The following is a 19,428-nucleotide window of genomic DNA, read 5'->3' on the forward strand; positions in this document are numbered from 1 at the left end:
GGCTCAGTTGGTTAAGCGACTGCCTTCGGCTCAGGTCATGATCCTGGAGTCCCGGGATCGAGTCCCGCATCAGGCTCCCTGCTCGGCAGGGAGTCTGTTTCTCCCTCTGACCCTCCCCCTTCTCATGTACTCGCTCTCTCTCATTCTCTCTCTCTCAAATAAAAATAAATAAATAAATCTTTAAAAAAAAAAAAAAAGAATGCACATGCTGTGACTGAAATGTGATGTGGGGTCTTCAGAGAGGGCTCAGAGCAAGTCCAGGAAAAAGTAACTACTCATGTGCCAGGAACAGTTCTAATTTCTTTATACATATTATCTCATTTTTAAGATAACCCTGGGAGGCAGGTATTAATATTTCCATGTGTACATGAGAAATCAGACTCATAATTTTCCCAAAGTTATAGAATTGGTAAGTAGTGGAACTCCCACTCCATTGGGGCTGACATTGGTGCACAGTTAACCACTCCATTAATGAGGCTGTGATCGTTTTTGTGATGTAAGTATAGACAAACTTCAGTGGAGGCACAGAGTATTTTGTCTGACTAGAGAAATCTAGGAAGGCTTCATGAAGGAAAAAGCCAGGGCCCTGAAGGTTGAGAAGGATTTCTATAAGTCAATATGGAGAACATTCCATATAGGGAGAACATGGAAACAGGCATGGGAGCATTGAAGTGGTCTGCATGGCTAGAGCAGTGACCTGGTGTGGAGAGGTGGGCACAGGGGATAGGGTCCCACGTATCAGCCATCCTGAACCATGCTAATTATCAGCTGTGTAGAACCATACTAATTATATATAATTATATAATGTTATAGCGATTGATTTCTCAGTTGATAAAATTCTAGAACAATGGTTTTGTACTGTAGAGTATAAATCAAATGGGAATATCTTTAAAATACAGATTGTAACTCCTGCATTCTGGGTCAGTGAGTATACAGAGGACAACTGTAGTTGATTGCTGGGTAGGTGGTGGGTTGTCATGCATTGTGATATAGATAAGTGGGAATAAAGCAAGTATCTGATGATACAGTAGAGGGGATTTAATGTAGCTTCTGGTGCATATTTTGGCAAGTTGTATTAAAAGCATTAAAATTTTGTATACCTTCTTACCCAACAATTATATTGCCAAGAATTTATCCTAAGGAGGTAATCATAGATGTATGGAAATGTATAGTGAATGGATTATAATGTCCATGGCTAGTGCTTACTAAGTGTGTACCTCATGCTAGTTACTGTTACACATGCTTCATGCATATTAACTCTTAAACTTTATCCCAACTCTGTGAGGTAGATACTACTATTACCCCCAATATTCAGTTAAAGAGAGTAAAGCACCAGGAGATTAATTTATTCAAGATTTCATAAAAAGTGGAGGATACAGAGCCTGAACCCAGTGCCCTTGATGGTGATGTTATACCATCTCTCCTCACAGCATTGTTAGAATAGTCAAAAATCTAAAGCAATCTAAAGTTCTGCAGTATGACGTCTAAGAGAGCACATGTTTCAGAAATCAACATACCAGCAAGCAGATCATTCAGGACTCAGACTTTGGAGACACTCTTTACCTCCTCCACCCCCAGAGATGATCAGAACAAATCCCATCATACCTCCCATCCCTGCGGTTATCAGTTGGTGCCAAAAGGGAAAACCTCTTCAGTCTGTGATAACTCACATCTTTATGGCTCAGTGTATTTCTTGATCTGATCCAATCCTGAGCTCCTGCCATGTGTGCTCAGCCTCCCCTCATAAGCAGCAAACTCCCTTGTATCTTCAACATCTTCTCTGAACATTTTCGCTACTTCCTTACTCTCCTTTAACCCTGGCAGCCCCCATGGACACTGATTTCCCACCACCGAGCAGAGGCTGGTGTTTTTTTTCCCCCTTAACACTTTATTATAATGTTGTTAAATTAACATTTGTTAATTAGAGTATAGGGTGCTGGATGGTGGGTCAGGGTTCAGCATTAGACCACAGGAGAAACTGAGATAGTTTATCACTCACAGTCCTGGAGGAGGTACACGGCACCCGTCGAGGGGTCCTATGGGGAGGTCAAGGCAAGGTACAGGCAGAGAGAGGCAGGACCCCAGGGCACATGTCTTTATTAGGGTCCATGGGTGGACTGCTTTGGGATTCCTGGGCCAAGGTAAGATTGGTCAATCCAACCAAAAGGAGTGAGGTTTTGGTATGCTACATGGAGATCTTATCTGAGGGGTGCACAAGGGGAAGGCCCTGGGAGGCAGGGGAGACTTGATCGTAAGGGCTGTTGGGAAAAGTCCTATGAGGAACTTAGGTTTGCTTGTGACTGTAGGCTAGTCTGTAAGGCATGCGCTTGCATGAGGGGCTAGTGTGAAATGCCCTGCAGGCCATTTGACCAAACAAAGTTGAGGCTGAGGCAGCAACAGTATGGAGTAGCTTAGCTAAACTCTCGACGTACCCCATAGACCCCAGGGCCAGGTAGTCAAAAAAGTGACCCACTGAGTATCACTGTGGCTTCAAAAGCATTCCTCCCTCATTTCCCCCTGTGAAAATGTTTTGTCTGTCAACACTTGCCCACAGTGAGGTTGAACTCAGGCTGTCACATAGATGTGCAGGGAATATAAAGATTGGGCTACTGGGCTCTTATTCAGAGTCTTCTCTCTCCCTCCTGGATCATCCGTTTATGGTCTAGCTGCCACCCCCAACTGTCTCTTGATTTGTGACCACCCCGTTCTGCTCTTTGAAGAGCCTGTCTTCTGAATGCCTACTACTACTTGCTACCTCCATACCCTCAACGAATTTTGTTCCTTTTGTAAATTATTTAGAAGTTTTTATAAATACAGAAAAGAACAAAGGGTGACACAATAAGTACCCACATATCTGCCACCCTCAGTGAACAGAGATGAACCTTCTTATATTTATCTTAATCTATCTTCAAAGAATGGAAAATTACAGATAAAATTTTCATTTATGTATTTCTCTCTCCAGTCCATTCCACCTCCTTCATCCTCGAGGTCACTGCAGACATGAATGTAACATGAAACCAAGCAAGGTTTCAGTTTTTTTGGTCATGATTTATTTACCCATTTCCCCCTTTTGATGGACATTGGGTTATTTCCCATTTTTCTCTGTATTATAATAAACAGTGCCTCAAAGTATATCCTAGTATACATCTCTTTCTACTCAATATGCACGAGTTTCTCTAGGTCTGTGCTGTCTGACAGAGTAACCGCTACTCTGGTGCCTCTTGAGCACGGGAAATGGAGAGGGTCTAAATTGAGATGTATTAAGTGTAAAAAAAAAAGCACTGGATTTTGAAGATTTAGTATGAAAAAAATACAAAATATTTCATGAATAAGTTTATGTTGATTACAAATCAAAATACTTTAAATATGTTGGATTAAATAAAATGTTATGTCAATTAATTTTATGTGTTTCTCTTTACTTTTTAAAGTGTGGCCACTAAAAAACTTAAATATTATATGGCCCACATACTTCTACTGGACAGCACTGCTCTAGGGGATATAAGTAAATTTGGAATTGGTGGACGCGGCGTATACTGGGTAAACAGATTTTTTTTCATTATCTTTCAGTCCCACCCCTTTATATAAAGCCCCCCAGTTTCTTGGTGCTCTTTCCTCTCTCTGAGCTCCTATGGCACTTAGGTCTGAATGTCTCATTTGGAATTTCAAATACACAGTTTTGCATTTTGGTTTGTCTTTCTATGCTGCCTTTCCCCCTTTACATCAGGGACCATACCTGATGACTTTGCTTCCCCAGCAGTAGCTCAGGGCCCCACATGTTAGAGCCATTTAAATATTTAAGGAAGGTTTTCAATGCTCCTGGTATGGTACCTGTCTGCCTTTAAGCTGTGACTAACCCTGAAATAATTTTATCTCATTTACCTAGAATACGCCTTATATTTCTTGTGCATCCAGGCTTCACTCTGCTCTCCCTAATATGGGAAAATTGCTTAAGAAGTAACATTAGTCCTCACTCTGCTTCCCTTTCTGGGAAGAAACTGCTGCCAATGTCTTTCCAACAAACTTCTCGCTTCTAACAAGTTCTGGTGTCTTGGTAACTGGTGAGGCCAGGGCCAGCTTCACATGTACAAGGCCATCAGTCAGGTTTATAAAAGCTGCTCGTCAAATGACACCAGCGTCAGCCGTTCTACGCCAGGTTGCACCTGGTTCTATGAAACATGGCATCATGACAGCTTCCGGGAGCATCATGACAGCTTCCGGGAGCATCATAAGAGCTTCCGGGAGCACAGGAAGTGGCCGTGCTGCAAAACACAAGGGCAGACAGGAATGAAGCTAGAGGTGAGTAAGCTATGAAGAAACTTCGAGCCGCCGACACAACATAGACAAGCCCCTCCCTCAGAGCTGGAGCTTTGCGTGTGATCAGAGGCCGGCGTCCCTGTGGGATGCCGTTCTGTGAAATGAAATAGTGGTTTCTTGTGTTCCTCCACTGGTGTTGACTCTGTGGAAGAAAACCTGGGAAATGAGCAAAAAGCCACAGAGAGATTATGTTAAAGGCCATTTGATTGAAATCTAGACCTGCCATTCCTAAGTCAGTCAGAATCATCTGGGAGTCTCTTAAACAGATTCTCAGGCTCCATCCCAGGCCTACTAAAGCAGAATCTTCAAGGGCCGGGCCTTGGAATCCACATTTCAACAATTTCCCCAGGAGATTCGTTTGTTGCCATTTCAAGAGCTGGCATTTGGAGTCACTATTCCTACCATGGAAGACAGACTCACTGCTCAGATATAGAAGGTTTTAAATTAAACCTCAAGGGAGACTCCATATGAAGCCCAAGCTGACAACATGGGATGGAAGCTGGAAACTGTAGCATATGAATGGGTCTGGAAATCAGCTGGAGCACCTGCTAGCTTTGCCTCATGTCCTTAGGCAGAATGCTTCCTATTTGTAAAGCTTCCCTCCCCCACTTCCAATCTTTATTTAGCCTTTTTCCACTTGACATTCTCGGCTCCGGATGACTAAGACTTTCAAGAAAATGATCTTTTCTTACCCACCCAAACTGCTCCACAGTAGTCACCGAGATGGGTTTTACTTTACATGCTCCCACCTCCCAAATGTGCCTTTTAAACCTCCAGCGTTTCGTCCCATCATTGCACTGCCCAGGACACAGCAATTAGGTTGGTCCCTAACACATTCTGGCAAGCTTGTTATCTTTTTTACCCATTCTCCTTTTATGGTCCTGAGGAATCTCATACCACAGTTTTTAGTTGATAAGTTACTTACACACACACACACACACTTAAAGCTGAGTGTGTTGTGTTCATTCTTAAGAGAAAAGTGACTTTGGTCCTTGGCTATATCTCAACATTCTCCACTTGTCTCAGCGACATGGTGATAGAAAACAACCTTAAAACGGAACCAGAGTGTTACCACCTGCTTTGAAACCTAAGCTCTGAGCTCCTTTGAGGGTTTTGTAAATTATAAATGATTAAATTAAGATTTAATTCTGTACCTCTCGTATTTCTTCATATTTTTAATTTGCTCTTCTGGGCTATCTCAGATTTTCATCTCTTGGTGCCAGGTTAATAATTCAGAGAGTACTTGAAAACCAGAATCTTCATTGCAGACAAGGGGTCACATGGATGTCCCATAATTCATTCATCTGTTGAATTTTTCCATAGAATTAACAAGACTCCATGCTTCTCTGTTGATCACAACCAACACACTTAGTCAAATCTTTCTGAGGAAAATCTGAGCAGAGCTCTGGACTCACAGTCAGAAAATGTGGGTTCTCCTCCAAGCAAGATCTTACTCGTCTTATGACATTTGGCTCACCCCAGATCCCAAACCCGTTTCTCACAGCCTAACCAAATGAGGACATGAGCCTTTCCTGCCTCAAAGGTCTGTGAAGAACTGATGATAAACACACATGGGGCAGTACTTTGAAAATTATGAAACACTATACTAAATAGGTGTTATAATTTGTTATTGTCATTGGAGAACAAGAGATGACAAATCTAACAGGAATATCATTTGACTTTATGTCATCCATAAACATGAGTTTTATAGGGGCTTTTTAATAATCAAAAGTTATCATGTGATGACCGTTACATAGTATTTTGAGTTGAGCTAGGGATGCCTTAGGAAAAAGAGCAAGAAGTTGGTCTTGTTTTATGTTCTTCTGACCTATATGTTGTATTTTCCTTTAGAAACATTTTCCTTTTCTTTGAAATCTGACTGTGACTATTTCCAAGCATCATTTCACATTAGTGTTTGCTTAAGTACGGGTGTGACTGTGTTTACTTCAGGGTTTTTATTCTTGATTTGAGAAGAAATATGGTCACATATACATAACTTTTATCATCAACAAACGTATAATAATCTCTTGTTAACTATTGCAGAAGCCAGAGAAGATGTCAAGATACAGAAGACATGGTCCCTATCTCTTAGGCGTTTACAATTTAACTGGAAAGATAAGACCTGAATACGTAGAATTGTGACCAAAATACAGGAAGTAGTAAAGAGCAGCCATGAAGGTACGGTCTCGGCTGTGCATGAGCAGAGTGTGGCATGCACTAAGGAAGTTAGAAATGGCGAAAGAGAAGATGGGCTAGGGAGTGGAAGTAATATGCAGAGTTCTTTGAATACCAGTGCATTAAGCAGAGGGAGCTTTGCAGGTCATTATGCCAGAGAGGAGATTATAAAGTTTGTGAGATTATTAGCACAAGTTCCCCCAAAATAATGCCTAAGGCAAAGCATACGGATTAATGATGTACTGGGATGTATTTCCAGGGAATCAAGAATGAGAGAGTCCAGGAAGAGGCAAGGAAGAAAGGAAGCCAAGTATCCGAGGTTGCACCACTGAGCCAGCCATAGCTTCCCCCCAAAACAGCTGTTTGCTCCATCCTTTGGGACATCTTCAGAGAGGCTTTATGAACCTAGCACATCTTGAAATAATCCATGGAATGGGTGGGGAGGGGGTGTAAACAATTTAATCACTGGCCCTTCCTGTCTCTTGACTCATTTGGTCCCAGTCTGCTCCATGAGGGGCTACCATCCCCCCACTCTGGGTTAGGTCAGTTGAGTCAGAGCAGCAGCTGGGGAAGCCAGAGCCTACGTGTGCCCTGTCCAGTGAGGTCAAAGGTGCAGGTTGGTCCAGCACATAGGCCTGTGGGGGCTGTAGCCGCAGTAGCTGAGCTTTGTGACTATATCAGAACCACCGTTCCTGGGGAGTAAGGCAGATGGTCATGGCCCACGTTGGGGAGTGGGGGCTTGTGAGCTGGCTCAGGGAGATCTGGGAGAGCACGTAAACTGAATCCAGTCTCAAACTGGTATTTGGTGCAAGAGAGGATAGAGGCTGGACAAAGGAAAAAAATCAGTTAGGAGTAGGTCAGAGCAACCACTGTGGGATGTGAGCCTGAATGAGAATAATGGAATGTGGGACGCACAGAGATGAATTTAGAAATATTTCAAAAGAAAATCCTTCGGTGAAATGAAAATACAAACTAGAGGAAAGAGGAGAGGGGAGACAGAGCATGTATACACATTCCTAAAGTGAACCAGAGGCAAGGTCCTGCTAGAGGAGCATTCTCTGATGCAGCTTTTCTGGGTACACTGTAGTGGGTTATTGTAAGATTGAGATTGCTGTGTTTAAGAGGTCATTTTGATTAAGTGGTAAAAACAAAGAAATGTATGCTTCCCATTTTATTCATGGCACCCAAACCCATTTTATTAGTGCAGTTAAATTAGGATAATAATTTTAGAATATCTCAATTCCTGATGAATCCTTCCACCTGGCTGTCTTCTGGACTGTTGTCCTGCTGTATTTATGTTGTCACTTATGGGAACCTTAAGTAATACCATAGACCAGTTACTTTATATTCAAACTGTCCTTCACACTGGGCCTGTAGACTCCGGTCACAATGGGTATTTCTTGGGTCTCCTAGTATAATGATCATCCATTTTTTCCCCATCATGATCTATCTTGTTCATATCCTTCCCTGACAAGTAGACATAAGTATAAAGTAAGTTCTGATGAGACTTTATCCCAAGATGGGGCTCTCCTTTCCCCAAAGAGCAAACAAACCCTAAAACAGTGTCAAATCAGAGGCAAGGTGAACAGTCTGAAACTGGGCTGTATGTCCAAATGGAGCTATAGGAAGATAAGGAGCCAAGTTTGAAGACCAAGAAGGCAGACAGAGGTGCTGTGGGATGTGAGCCTGAATGAGAATACATTTTAGAAAGAATCAAAGATAACATTGGGGAAATGAGTCTGGGATGATTTCCAAGCTACTATGCAGACACCCAAGGTAGCCTAGGAGAAGGGGATACACAACAGTAGACAGACTCTCTTGTATTTTACCAACGGAATCAACAACTATTTGCTTCCACCTCCCTTATAAAAAATCACTAGTTTTGGGGGAGAAAATGCACTCCTTTGAAACACCAGTGAAGGGCAGCACGAACAAGAACTAAGATTACAGTGTGGACATGGTGCACTGTGAGGAGCTAGCCCACAAACCACAGGCTGAAGGCTGCCTGGAGGACTCCCTCTCTTCTGAGGGTTCGCTGGCCCTTTTGTTCAGGGGGTTCCCAATTCTTAATGTACAACAAGCATTTGGTGGCTAGGTTTCCACATGGTGGTCAAAACCAAATCTCTGTGTAAGCTGCTTACTACCTGAAATTATAATTTTTTGACCACAGAGCTGTAAATTTCATGCTGTGCTGGATTTCTGTGTACTAATTTCTGTGTACTAACCCTGAAGAACAGTAACTCTGGGGAACAAACAATTGAAAAATGGAATTTGAAAAAGGAAGGGAAACAGATATGGAAGAAGGATTTATTAACTAGAAGTAAGTTTCTGGCATAATAGACGGCTGGTGAATGCCTAAAATGTGTGGTGTACTAAAGACCATGCATCATTTGGGTGTTTCCAAGAGTTTCTCTTATTGATCAAATGGAAAATGGGCTTTCCAATGGTGGGGAAACTATTCAAATGAACATGGTCATCTCTAATTTCCTTTAAAATTCTTCAGCTTAAAAGAAATTGAGTTTAAAAATCACCTTTTCAAGGGGCACCTGGGTGGTGGCACAGTCGGTTAAGCATCTGACTCTTGATCTCAGCTCAGGTCTTGATCTCAGGGTCATGAGTTCAAGCCCTGCATTGGGCTCCACATGGGGCAGGGAGCCTACTTTAAAAAAAAAAATGACTTTTTCAATATGTAGTAGGTAACACATGGATTATTTATGTTTTCTGTAGTGTCTACTTCACTAGTACAAAATTTTTTTAAATTTCCAAAGAGGATTTAGAAAATGAGTCTGGCATAGTGTGGACTTTGGAAGCAGACTGTTTGATTTGAATCTTGGCTCTTGTTTTTTATTAGTTTGGGACCTGGGCAAGTTACTTAACCATGTTTATCTCAGTTTCCCCTACAAAATGGGGATGATAACAATTTCTATGTGTCTTACAGAGTTGTGAGGATTAAAAAGATAACACAGGCAAACTGCTTAGAACAGTACCTGACACCCAGGAGGGACTCTCCATGTGTTACTGGGCTGAAATTATCCTTGTTAATTAAGTAAAAGGGAGCAGGAAAGAATACTCAACTAATAAGCAATGTAAACAAGATTTCAAAGAAGAATTGGTTACTTGCCTAAGAGAATAAGCTTTTTCAAGCATATTAAGCATATTGTTTTCCTTATTTAATGTTGTTCAAATATGAATAGAGGTCACTAATTAATAAAGAAACATCTTTATTAAGCAACTTCAAATAGTTTTGTTTCCATTGCTATATGTAGATGAAAGTAATTAAGCTGTATGTTTAGAAATTTCTACAAATCAATACATGTTTTTGAATGAACAGAACAAGAATTTTCATTGGTTGGAGAAAAATATACCCACTTAGTTTGCAAGATTTTACTGTATTATCTGTAAGATTTTACCTGCTACAAGGCAGGTTTAACAGTTGTCTCATTTTATAGGTAGAGAATTTTAAATACAGACCATCCAGTGATTTGTTCAAAATCACCCTGAGAATCCACAATGAAGTGCACTATCCTCCAATCATCTTCCTTCCCAGATCCATCTCATCCATTTTCTTTCCAAGTCAGTGCACCACCAACCATTAATTGACCCAAGACTTCATTTGATTCTTCATTCATTCCTACGTCTAGCAAATATTCATGTTCCTAAATTTTATTGGACCCTATTTGTCTCTCCTTCTCCATTGTCACTGTGTTGGTTCTGTTCCTCATCACCAAAATGGTATTTCTCCAGTAGATTTCTCAATAACTAGACTTGTCCCTCCTCACAATCCTTTTTCCACATCACAGCTGGAGGGAACTTTCCATAAGGAAAATCTGCAAAAGCAAAACCAAAAGAAAGTAAAACAAAATTCTCTAAAATAGTACAGTAAAAAAGAGAACAAGAACATTTTAATGGCTCCCTGAAGCCCTCAGAATATATTCCAAACTCCTTGCATGACATGTAAGGGTCTTTCTGGGGGAGTTCCTGGTCTTTCTCGTCTCTCTTCCTAGAACTCTCTGCTTCCACCATATTGAATTATTTGCAGGAACCCAAACGGTGTAAGCTCTGTCAGGTCTCCATGTGTTTACATAAGCTGGAATAGGATTGACAGTCCTTTCCCCCCTCACCCTTCCTTATTTGCCTGGTTAAAATGTATTTAATCTACAAGACTCCCTACACTCAGGTAGTGTCTGCTTCCCAGAGAAAAACTGGATCGTTTCCTCCTATTATCGGATTTGGAGTTTCTCCTCATACCCCCTTCTCTGGAGTGTGAGCTCCTTGAAGACATGAACCATGTCATATTAACTTTTTAATCTAACAGATGGGTATTGACTGATCTGGAGCCTGGTCCAGGTAATACCTCTTCGAAGCACTTACTCTATTTAGTGTAAACTTGCTTATCCAGAGTCTAGACCACTGAACTATAAATAAGCTACTCAATGTGGACATCTAGTGGCCAAATGGGGAAATGACTGTTCTTGAGTAATTGTATATATTATAAATACACTCATATTTAAGCTCCAGAGCTCCTCCACTTGTTCCTGTGCCTTCTGCCAGATTTCTACCACTTAAAGCAATTTAGCCCCCAGATACTCAACTATTCAATAATAATAATAATACCTTATATATTACCATCTTACTAAATACATTCATATTCTCATGTAATACATATACACACACTCACGATGAAACAGCATTTTGGTACTATTCCTTCTATTTTACTGTGAGCAAATTGAGGTTCATAGATATTAATTAATCCTCCCAGAGTGATCTCTATTTATGTATAGAAACTGAAGTTGAATCCAAGACTGGCCTCATAGACATTCCTCTATTACAGAATTTATCACTCTATTATTGTTTCTTTCTTTTATAGTTTACCTTTGTCCATTTCCTAGCACAGTGCCTGGTGTATTGTATGTGCATGATATTGGATTGTTGATAAATGTTGTAAGCGAATGCATAATCATCAAGTTATATCACAAAGAACTTTACTTGACTCAATGTGGTGCACAGAGTTAACCCTTGGATACCTCTTTTTGCTTTCATGCATTTTATATGCTATATCCTTGACCTTGAAATATCCTCACCCTCATCAACTTGATAAACTCCCTTTCATTCATCAATTCAAATATTGCTTTCCTCTTAAAACCTTCCTCAGTATTTCCCTAGGCAGAGGTCCATGCTTCCTCGATTGTATCTTCCAGCTCCCAGACACAGTTCTGGGTTAGTACATATCACATTCCTGTAATTACTTCTTTACGTGTCTGTCTTCTCCTCCAAGCTGTGAGATCTCTGTCAGCATTTCAGGCAGAGGGAACAGTGGGGTCAAAGCAGCCGGCTTTGAATGTGGCTGGCGGTTTGAGGCTTGCCATCTGTATCCCAACGTAAGTAAGTGATGCAGCAAGATTAAGCAGAGTCTCCATAATATGCCAACAAGATTAGTTTTTATAGTCCTCTGTCTTCAAATTGGTGTCTGCGTACTCCTTGAGATACAACCCTTTGGAATGGTTATGCAAGGACAGTTTTAAGAGAATCAACTTCTAAATTCTCAACTTGTATTCTCTCCTAGAAACCAGCTCCCTGTGACCCAGACCCTCCCTTTCTCCATACCCCATCTCCCACTTCCCACAGAAAGATACACTCCTTACCCATCCCAAATCTTACCATGGGAAGTTACCAGGGAGGGGTGGGAGGACATTCCAGGATGGCAAACAAAGGGACAAGTTAAAATATTGATGAGGAACCTGGGGAAGTGAATGACCACTCAGGTGGTTTCCAGTTATTTGCTTTTAACAAAGTTGAGTTGTTAGTTGGTAGATCATTAAATATAATTTTTGACAATAACCACTCTGTGCTTTTTGGCATATAAATTCAGGAGAGTTCAAATAATTGAATATAGAAGGAATGTTCTTATAATCAATAAGAATTGAATATAACAAAATTCCTTCCATTGCATGTGGATACACGTGTGATCAAGAAATCTTTAACTTTATAAACAGGAAAAACAGGAAGAGAATTTATCCTTTATCATTCTAGCATTGGTAACAGTAACTTGTGGATAGGGTATATTCTTTGTGGTGAGGGAAAGCTATACTGATCACTTTAAGAGATGTATTTCTAAGTTTTTTACTTTTAATATTTAACAAAATATTTTGAACAGTTGTGTACTAATAAAAGCTGATAACTCAATCCATAAGACAATTTTTTAAACATTTAGTGCCTTGCCATCCAAGAAATTTAAAAATTTCAATTTCTAAATACATTTTTTGTTGAAGAATATAATAAGGTAATAATTTAAAATCTTTCAGCCATACCAATATATTACACTAGAATAAAATTTTTAGGGGAAAGTGGAATGGAAATGTAAGTTTAAATGATTGTTCATTGCTGTGTGTGTGCACAATCCGCTGGAATTTTACTTTATCGGGTTTGTTGTTGCACAGTAAACATACCATATGATTTTGTATCATCCTACCTTGCCCTCAAATGTTGCATAGAGTTGGTCTTGGGTCTACAAGAATGTACGGTATTGTAGTCTCTTCATGGGTAGGCACCACACGTCTCTGGTTTCTCCTAGAAGACCCTACTGGGCACAGGGAGACACACTTAGGGCATATGTGATCAGTGTGCAGCTTTGCAGGGAGAGCAGGGACATCATGCTACCCCTAGTAGAGCTTGTGGGGACAGGTGGAAAAAGGCAAAATTATGGGTTGTGGACTCAGCCAGTCCTGGGTTCTCAAAACTGTCTCCACCTCCTATTGGTTCCTTATCCCTCAGAGCCACAGAACTCCTTCTCCACAAAGAGGGATACTACTGTATGTAGCATGATTATTATGGGGCCTCACAGATGATGGGTGCTCTTTTGGGGCCGTGACCTTCCCCTTCCCTGTCCACAGTGTTAAGGGAAGAGAGAATTAGGCTCTCTCTAGTTACGTATGAAGTAGTTGTAAGACAGTCCGCTCATTCTCATTCTCCAGAATACAGCAAATAATTTTGATTCAGGCAGGACCAAAAGTCATGAGTAAATACATGTTGTTAAGAGAAAAAAAGCGGAGCACGCCTGGGTGGCTCAGTTGTTAAGTGTCTGCCTTCAGCTCAGGTCATGATCCCAGGTCCTGGGATGGAGCCCCGCATCGGGCTCCCTGCTCAGCAGGAAGCCTGCTTCTCCCTCTCCCACTCCCCCTGCTTGTGTTCCTGCTCTCACTATCTCTCACTATCTCTCTCTGTCTGTCAAACAAATAAATAAAATCTTTAAAAAAAGAGAGAGAGAGAGAGAAAGGGGGAGGGTGTAAGGAAAGATGTAGTTTAGGTCTGTTCCAATGGGTCACCCTACAAGACTGAGTCAGTCTGACTAATACACCCATTCAGTCAGGGAAGGCCTGGAAATTCAGGGACTGTGCTAACTGGTTATGGTACTGAATGTCAGCAACTGAATCAGGCACTGGAAGCTCATCGTGCTTGCTAGGATACAGGCACGGTCCAAAACTATATCACACAGAAAAGATCTCTTACCTCTTTGACCTAAATAATAACTCACCACACTTCTGCACCCTGACTGGTCACAGAGCTGGGGTCTTTCATGATTCAGCCCTGAGCACAATGAGGCTTCTCCTGACATCCCGTTAAGACTGCCACATCCTCTACGCCGGCAGCCTCCCCCCTCACATCTTTTCTGCACCGTCTCCCTCCTTGGTAGCGTGCCACTAATTTACTTGTTTGACATGATTGTATTATCACTCTCACCCAGTGGACTGTCAGTTCTAGGAGGTGCGTGTGTCACTCCCTTCTTTGCAGCCATTTGCTGGCACACTGATGGACATGTAGATAAGCAGTAAATAGTTACTGGATGAATGAATGAATGAATGAATGATAGCTAAAATTATCCCAGCTTATTGCTTTAATCATAAGGACTCATTTATTCATCTGTAGGGTATACTGGGATTTGCTAATCTACAACATATTTGCAGCAAGTTTTCTTGCCTAAGAAGAGCTAAATCGTATTCAAGGTAAATTAACTGAAAGCTGAAGACGCAAAACTGTTTTAACATTTAAAGACAACTATATAATTAAATGCCATGTATTTGGTAAGAAAGTTTGTAAACTAAATAAAACCAACAGTATCTAACCTCATTAGAGTCTTACTATGTAACTACTTTTAGGTTTTTGGTTTCCTTCTGGGAATATACTCAGTTAAAGAAAAGACAGTACCACTCTTCAGGTAAAAATTTAGTGAGGTGAAAGTCGATTCTTAGTTCTGAAGGCAGAATACACAACTTGATATTTTCCTTGCCTCCAGAATTACTTAACATAATCTGAACGTAAGTACATTATTTATGAGTATAGCACTACTTCCTGAAATATTTCCTTCTACCATACTCCAAAACCCTGTCTTCCTCTTCCAGTCCCTTATGTATTTATTAAACATTCATGTATTCAACGAACATTTATCAAATACCACAGGCATCAAACACAGGGATTATGCTGCCTTCCCTCCAAATAACAAACCTGTCCTGGTATAAAATGGATATTTACTCTGTTCTGTCAGTGGCTTTCTGAGTCTAGGACCTCCTCATTTCACACTCTTATAGTGAAAATTTTATAATGTGAAGAGATTTTCAACAAAACTAAAGTCTACAGGGATTGTATGAATAGCCAAAGTCACAGAGCTATTAAGTGGGGAGCTGGGATCACTCTGGGATTTCTGAAGCCCCACCCCCATGCTCCCACCTACTTACCTGACACAGGTCTTATTTTCATTCTCCATTAGGGAGAATTCTACAGCTTCTCTTGATCTGCTCATTCAACAAATATTTATGCCAGTGTGTTCTAGGGAGCTCACAATTTCATTTTCTCCCCCATATCTGCTTGTAACACCTGGTAGTTTTAATCTCTGTTAATGTAACCACTCTCGACTTGTCACACAGGTTAGAAATCTCCCAAGTGATTCTTGACTCCTCTCTCTCCCTCCCTCTTCACATTCAATAAGCTGGTGGGTTCTGTTGATATTAATCACATGTCCCTGGAATCCAGACTTTGCTGTTCATACCTTTAAAGGTACTCTAATTCAGGCCCCATCATACCTGCCTGGACTACTGCAGTAGCCTTCAAGCTGGTCTCCATGCACTGGCCTGGGACAGGATTTCTATACCACTGCAGGAATGAGGGCCCTTTCAGAGGAAAAAGGAGGAGGAGGAGGAAGAAGATAACTGTTGTTACTTCACACTTAAAAAACATGACAAAGTAACAGGTTTATAATTCACTGTTTTATACAGGAAAAGTGGTTTTTGTTTTTTTTTTTTTAAAGAACAGAGAAAGAAACAAAAACCCTTAGCAAGAAATCAAAAGCCTTCCTCCAATGACCTCATCTGCTCCTTCTAACCTCCTCTCTCCTTTGTATCCTCTGAGTCCTGGCACCTCTGAATCCTCTCGTCATTTTTAGACCCTTAAATCATCTCCATGCTCTGGTACATAATTCTTAATTCTTCCTGGAATATGCTTCTGCCTGGTTCACAAAGGCCCCTTGTTCTGTGACTCCCGCAATACATTTATACCTCCTGCAGTCTTACTGTTGTTTACATGACTGGGTTCCCTCCAAGCACCTAGAATTCTGCATTTCTGTCATCCCTAAACCTCCAGGGTTGAAAAAGTGACTGGCACACAGTAAGTGCTCAATAGAAGCTTGTTGATTGAATAAATCACTCTCTGGGAAGAGGCAGGGAAATAAATGAATAATGTTGTTAAAATATATTTGTTGCAAAATGGAGGCATAAATGAAGACCAGGGGAGCACAGACGGTTCCACTCCCTTGTCAGCAGTCTTGCACGAGAACAGTTCATAGGCTAACATCTGCGAGCAGGAAGGTTAACCCAGCCCCCTGCATACTTTTACCATAACTTTGGTCAGTTCAGCCTTGTGAAACCCACTTCAATCTCATCTTCAATACTGAGTCAGACACAACTGAGAGAAGGTCAAAGCAAATGAGACTCACTTAGTGACTCTGACTCTTCAGAGTTTCTCTCTGGCAGAGAGTTGAACACAGGAGCTGTATCATTGGGGTGGTGCTGGCTTTAGGGCTTTTCTTTTTGTCCTGCTGCAATCTACCTGCCATTTGTTTTCTTTTCTGGGTAAATATGTTTCCAGTCAAATTTCCTGGGGACTGTGAGGCATTATTCCTCTTAGATATGTCACTTTTAGAGCACCTTGTTAGTTCCAGACACACTGTGAGGTGTGTCCAGTGGACAGTGTAACCTCTGCTACGTCCGTCTGCCCTGGCGCCATGTTATACTGTCCCACTTTCTCTTCCTGCAGGGATTGTTTCCATTACTACCCTAACTGTGCTGGCCTATGAACGTTATATTCGTGTGGTCCATGCCAGAGTGATCAATTTTTCCTGGGCCTGGAGGGCCATTACCTACATCTGGCTGTACTCACTGGCATGGTCAGGAGCACCTCTGCTGGGCTGGAACAGATACATCCTGGACGTACATGGACTAGGATGCTCTGTGGACTGGAAATCCAAGGACGCCAACAACTCCTCCTTTGTGCTTTTCTTATTTCTTGGCTGTCTGGTGGTGCCTCTGGGCGTCATAGCCCATTGCTATGGCCATATTCTGTATTCCATTCGAATGGTAAGTTGAAAACTGCAAATGCCTCTCCCCTAAACTATTTCCAGGATGCACAATTCTGTGCAGAAGAGACTCAAACTCTCCCTACATGATAAGTGGTTGTCCGCAGCTGGATCACTTCTAGGGGACTTCCCACTCAATAGAATTGTTCACTGAGTCACTCTCTAAAAGACCAATGAGGAGTAACATCTACTCTCTCTACACTACTCTCTAAACCACAAGGAGGAAGCAAGGGTGTTCTAGACAGATAAAATCAGTAACAACCAAGAACACCTGCATTCTCTAGCACTCTTAGAATTAAAGAACTCTAACCAAAGAAATTCCACACTTCCCATGATTTTATTCATTCAAAGATCACATAAACCCACTTAGAGCATAGTATAGATATTTTGTCTAGAAATCACTTCTGAATCATAAAGCACAAGAACTGACCACAAGCAAGTTTCCTGTTGAGTGCTAGCAAGGAGTCTGAAGTGACCATGTGAGGCAGCCTCCTACTTTAGCCACATATGTTTTCCTTGCTCACTCACCGTGTCTTCCTGTTTGTGTCTTTCTTCTTCAGAACTACTGCTCATCAGTCTCTTATGCACTCTGCTAAGCCCCTCTAGCTTTCACCTTTTTTTTAATCAAACATGGCTACATGTATCACTTTAAATCATAAACCCTGCCAACTTCCACATTCGAACTTTTCTCATACATACCTATTTTGTAAAAAAGAAAAAAAAAATCCCCACATCAATCGAATGATAGGTTTTCCCCATGCCTGTAGTCAAACTACAAAGAGGAGCTGGGGGAAAATCTGCCCCCAGATTCCCAATATCCATACCCAGATGTCCTCTCAGCAGTGTCTAGTGATGTTTGGATCCCTAGATGGTCCAATCTCTCACACAATCGCCACTATAAATCCTCAGTGATCATTTTAATCTTTTGCCCTATCCTCCATTCATTCTTATCAAATAATCATGCTTATTTATTGGGCAGAAGAAAGCCATTATCAAGAAATTTCTCACCTCCCTGTCCCCCTTTATATAAGCCTCTCTGTTCAGCCTCATTGGTAGGCCCTTCTCTTCAGTTACAGGGTCATGGAATAGATCTCTCAGGGCCAAGCTGACCCTAGCTTCTGGTTTTCCCCCAACCCCATTCTCTGCCCCAGGGACCTCTCTCAAGTATTAGTTTTCTCTTTCACTTACATCTCCAGTCTCTCCCTTACTACTGGCTCCTTCTTTTTTTTTTTTTTTAAAGATTTTATTTATTTATTTGAGACAGAGAGAATGAGAGAGACAGAGAGCACATGAGAGGGGGGAGGGTCAGAGGGAGAAGCAGGCTCCCTGCCGAGCAGGGAGCCCTATGCGGGACTCGATCCCGGGACTCCAGGATCATGACCTGAGCCGAAGGCAGTCGCTTAACCAACTGTGGCTCCTTCTCTTTAGCAATAACTATGCTAATATTATACAAAAGCAAAATCTACTCTCAACTCCCTCTGGCTGTCACTTTATTGCTCTCCCCACCCGTGCTTACTCAAAGAACCACTAGTGGCTTTTGGTACTATATCACCACTCAATAAGCATTCATTTGGCCAATATTTGTTGAGCATCTAGAATGCACCAATTACTTACTATTATGGTCTGAATGTTTTTGTCTCTCCAAAATTTATATATGGAAGCCTTAATCCCCAATCAATGGTATTGGAGATGGGGTTTTTAGGAGGTAATTAGGGCGATGTCATGCGAGTGGGGCCCTCATGATGGGATTAGTGGCTCTCTTTCTCTCTGTGTGTCTCTTCCTCCCTCCCTCCATCCATCTCTCCATCCCTCCCTCCATCTCTCTTTCCACTGTATGAGTACACAGAGAGAAGGCAGCCATCTCCAAGCTGAGAAAAGAGGTCTCATACTGAAACCTACCTTGCGGGCACCTTGACCTTAGACTTCCCAGCCTCCAGATTTGTGAGAAATACATTTCTGTTGTCTAAGCCACTCAGTCTATGGTATATTGTTATGGAAGCCCATGCTGACTAAGACATTGACTGAGCTCTGAGGATACAACATGTATAAGATATTGCCCCTGCCTCATAGAGTTTGTAGTTTAATAAATTCACCTAGCATTTAATTCCTCACCCATTGCAAATTGGTGCCTCCTTCCTTGAGCACACTGTCACAGAAATAGCCCACATTAAGGTAATCGATGATCTCCCAAATGTTAGATCCAATGAACACATTTCTATCTCTTTTTTCTTTTCTGGCATCCATGGCATTTGACACTTGTGGCATTATTAACAACTTCCACTCATTTGTGGTTTTCTACTCCACTGTTTCTAGGACCC

At 41.4% G+C, this 19,428-nt stretch overlaps 1 protein-coding gene across 1 annotated transcript in view; it reads left to right on the plus strand.

The window, feature by feature from the left end:
- Nucleotides 1-19,428, plus strand: part of OPN3 (opsin 3) — a 44,151-nt gene that overhangs the window by 15,208 nt on the left and 9,515 nt on the right. Inside the window, exon 2 of the mRNA XM_081824498.1 lies at nucleotides 16,792-17,111. Coding sequence (XP_081680624.1) covers nucleotides 16,792-17,111 — 320 coding nt within the window. The remainder of the gene's footprint in view (nucleotides 1-16,791; nucleotides 17,112-19,428) is intronic.

The sequence above is a fragment of the Leptonychotes weddellii genome, chromosome 6 (assembly GCF_054177405.1).
Source record: "Leptonychotes weddellii isolate Sample4059 chromosome 6, ASM5417740v2, whole genome shotgun sequence".
In the NCBI taxonomy this organism is placed as follows: domain Eukaryota; kingdom Metazoa; phylum Chordata; class Mammalia; order Carnivora; family Phocidae; genus Leptonychotes; species Leptonychotes weddellii.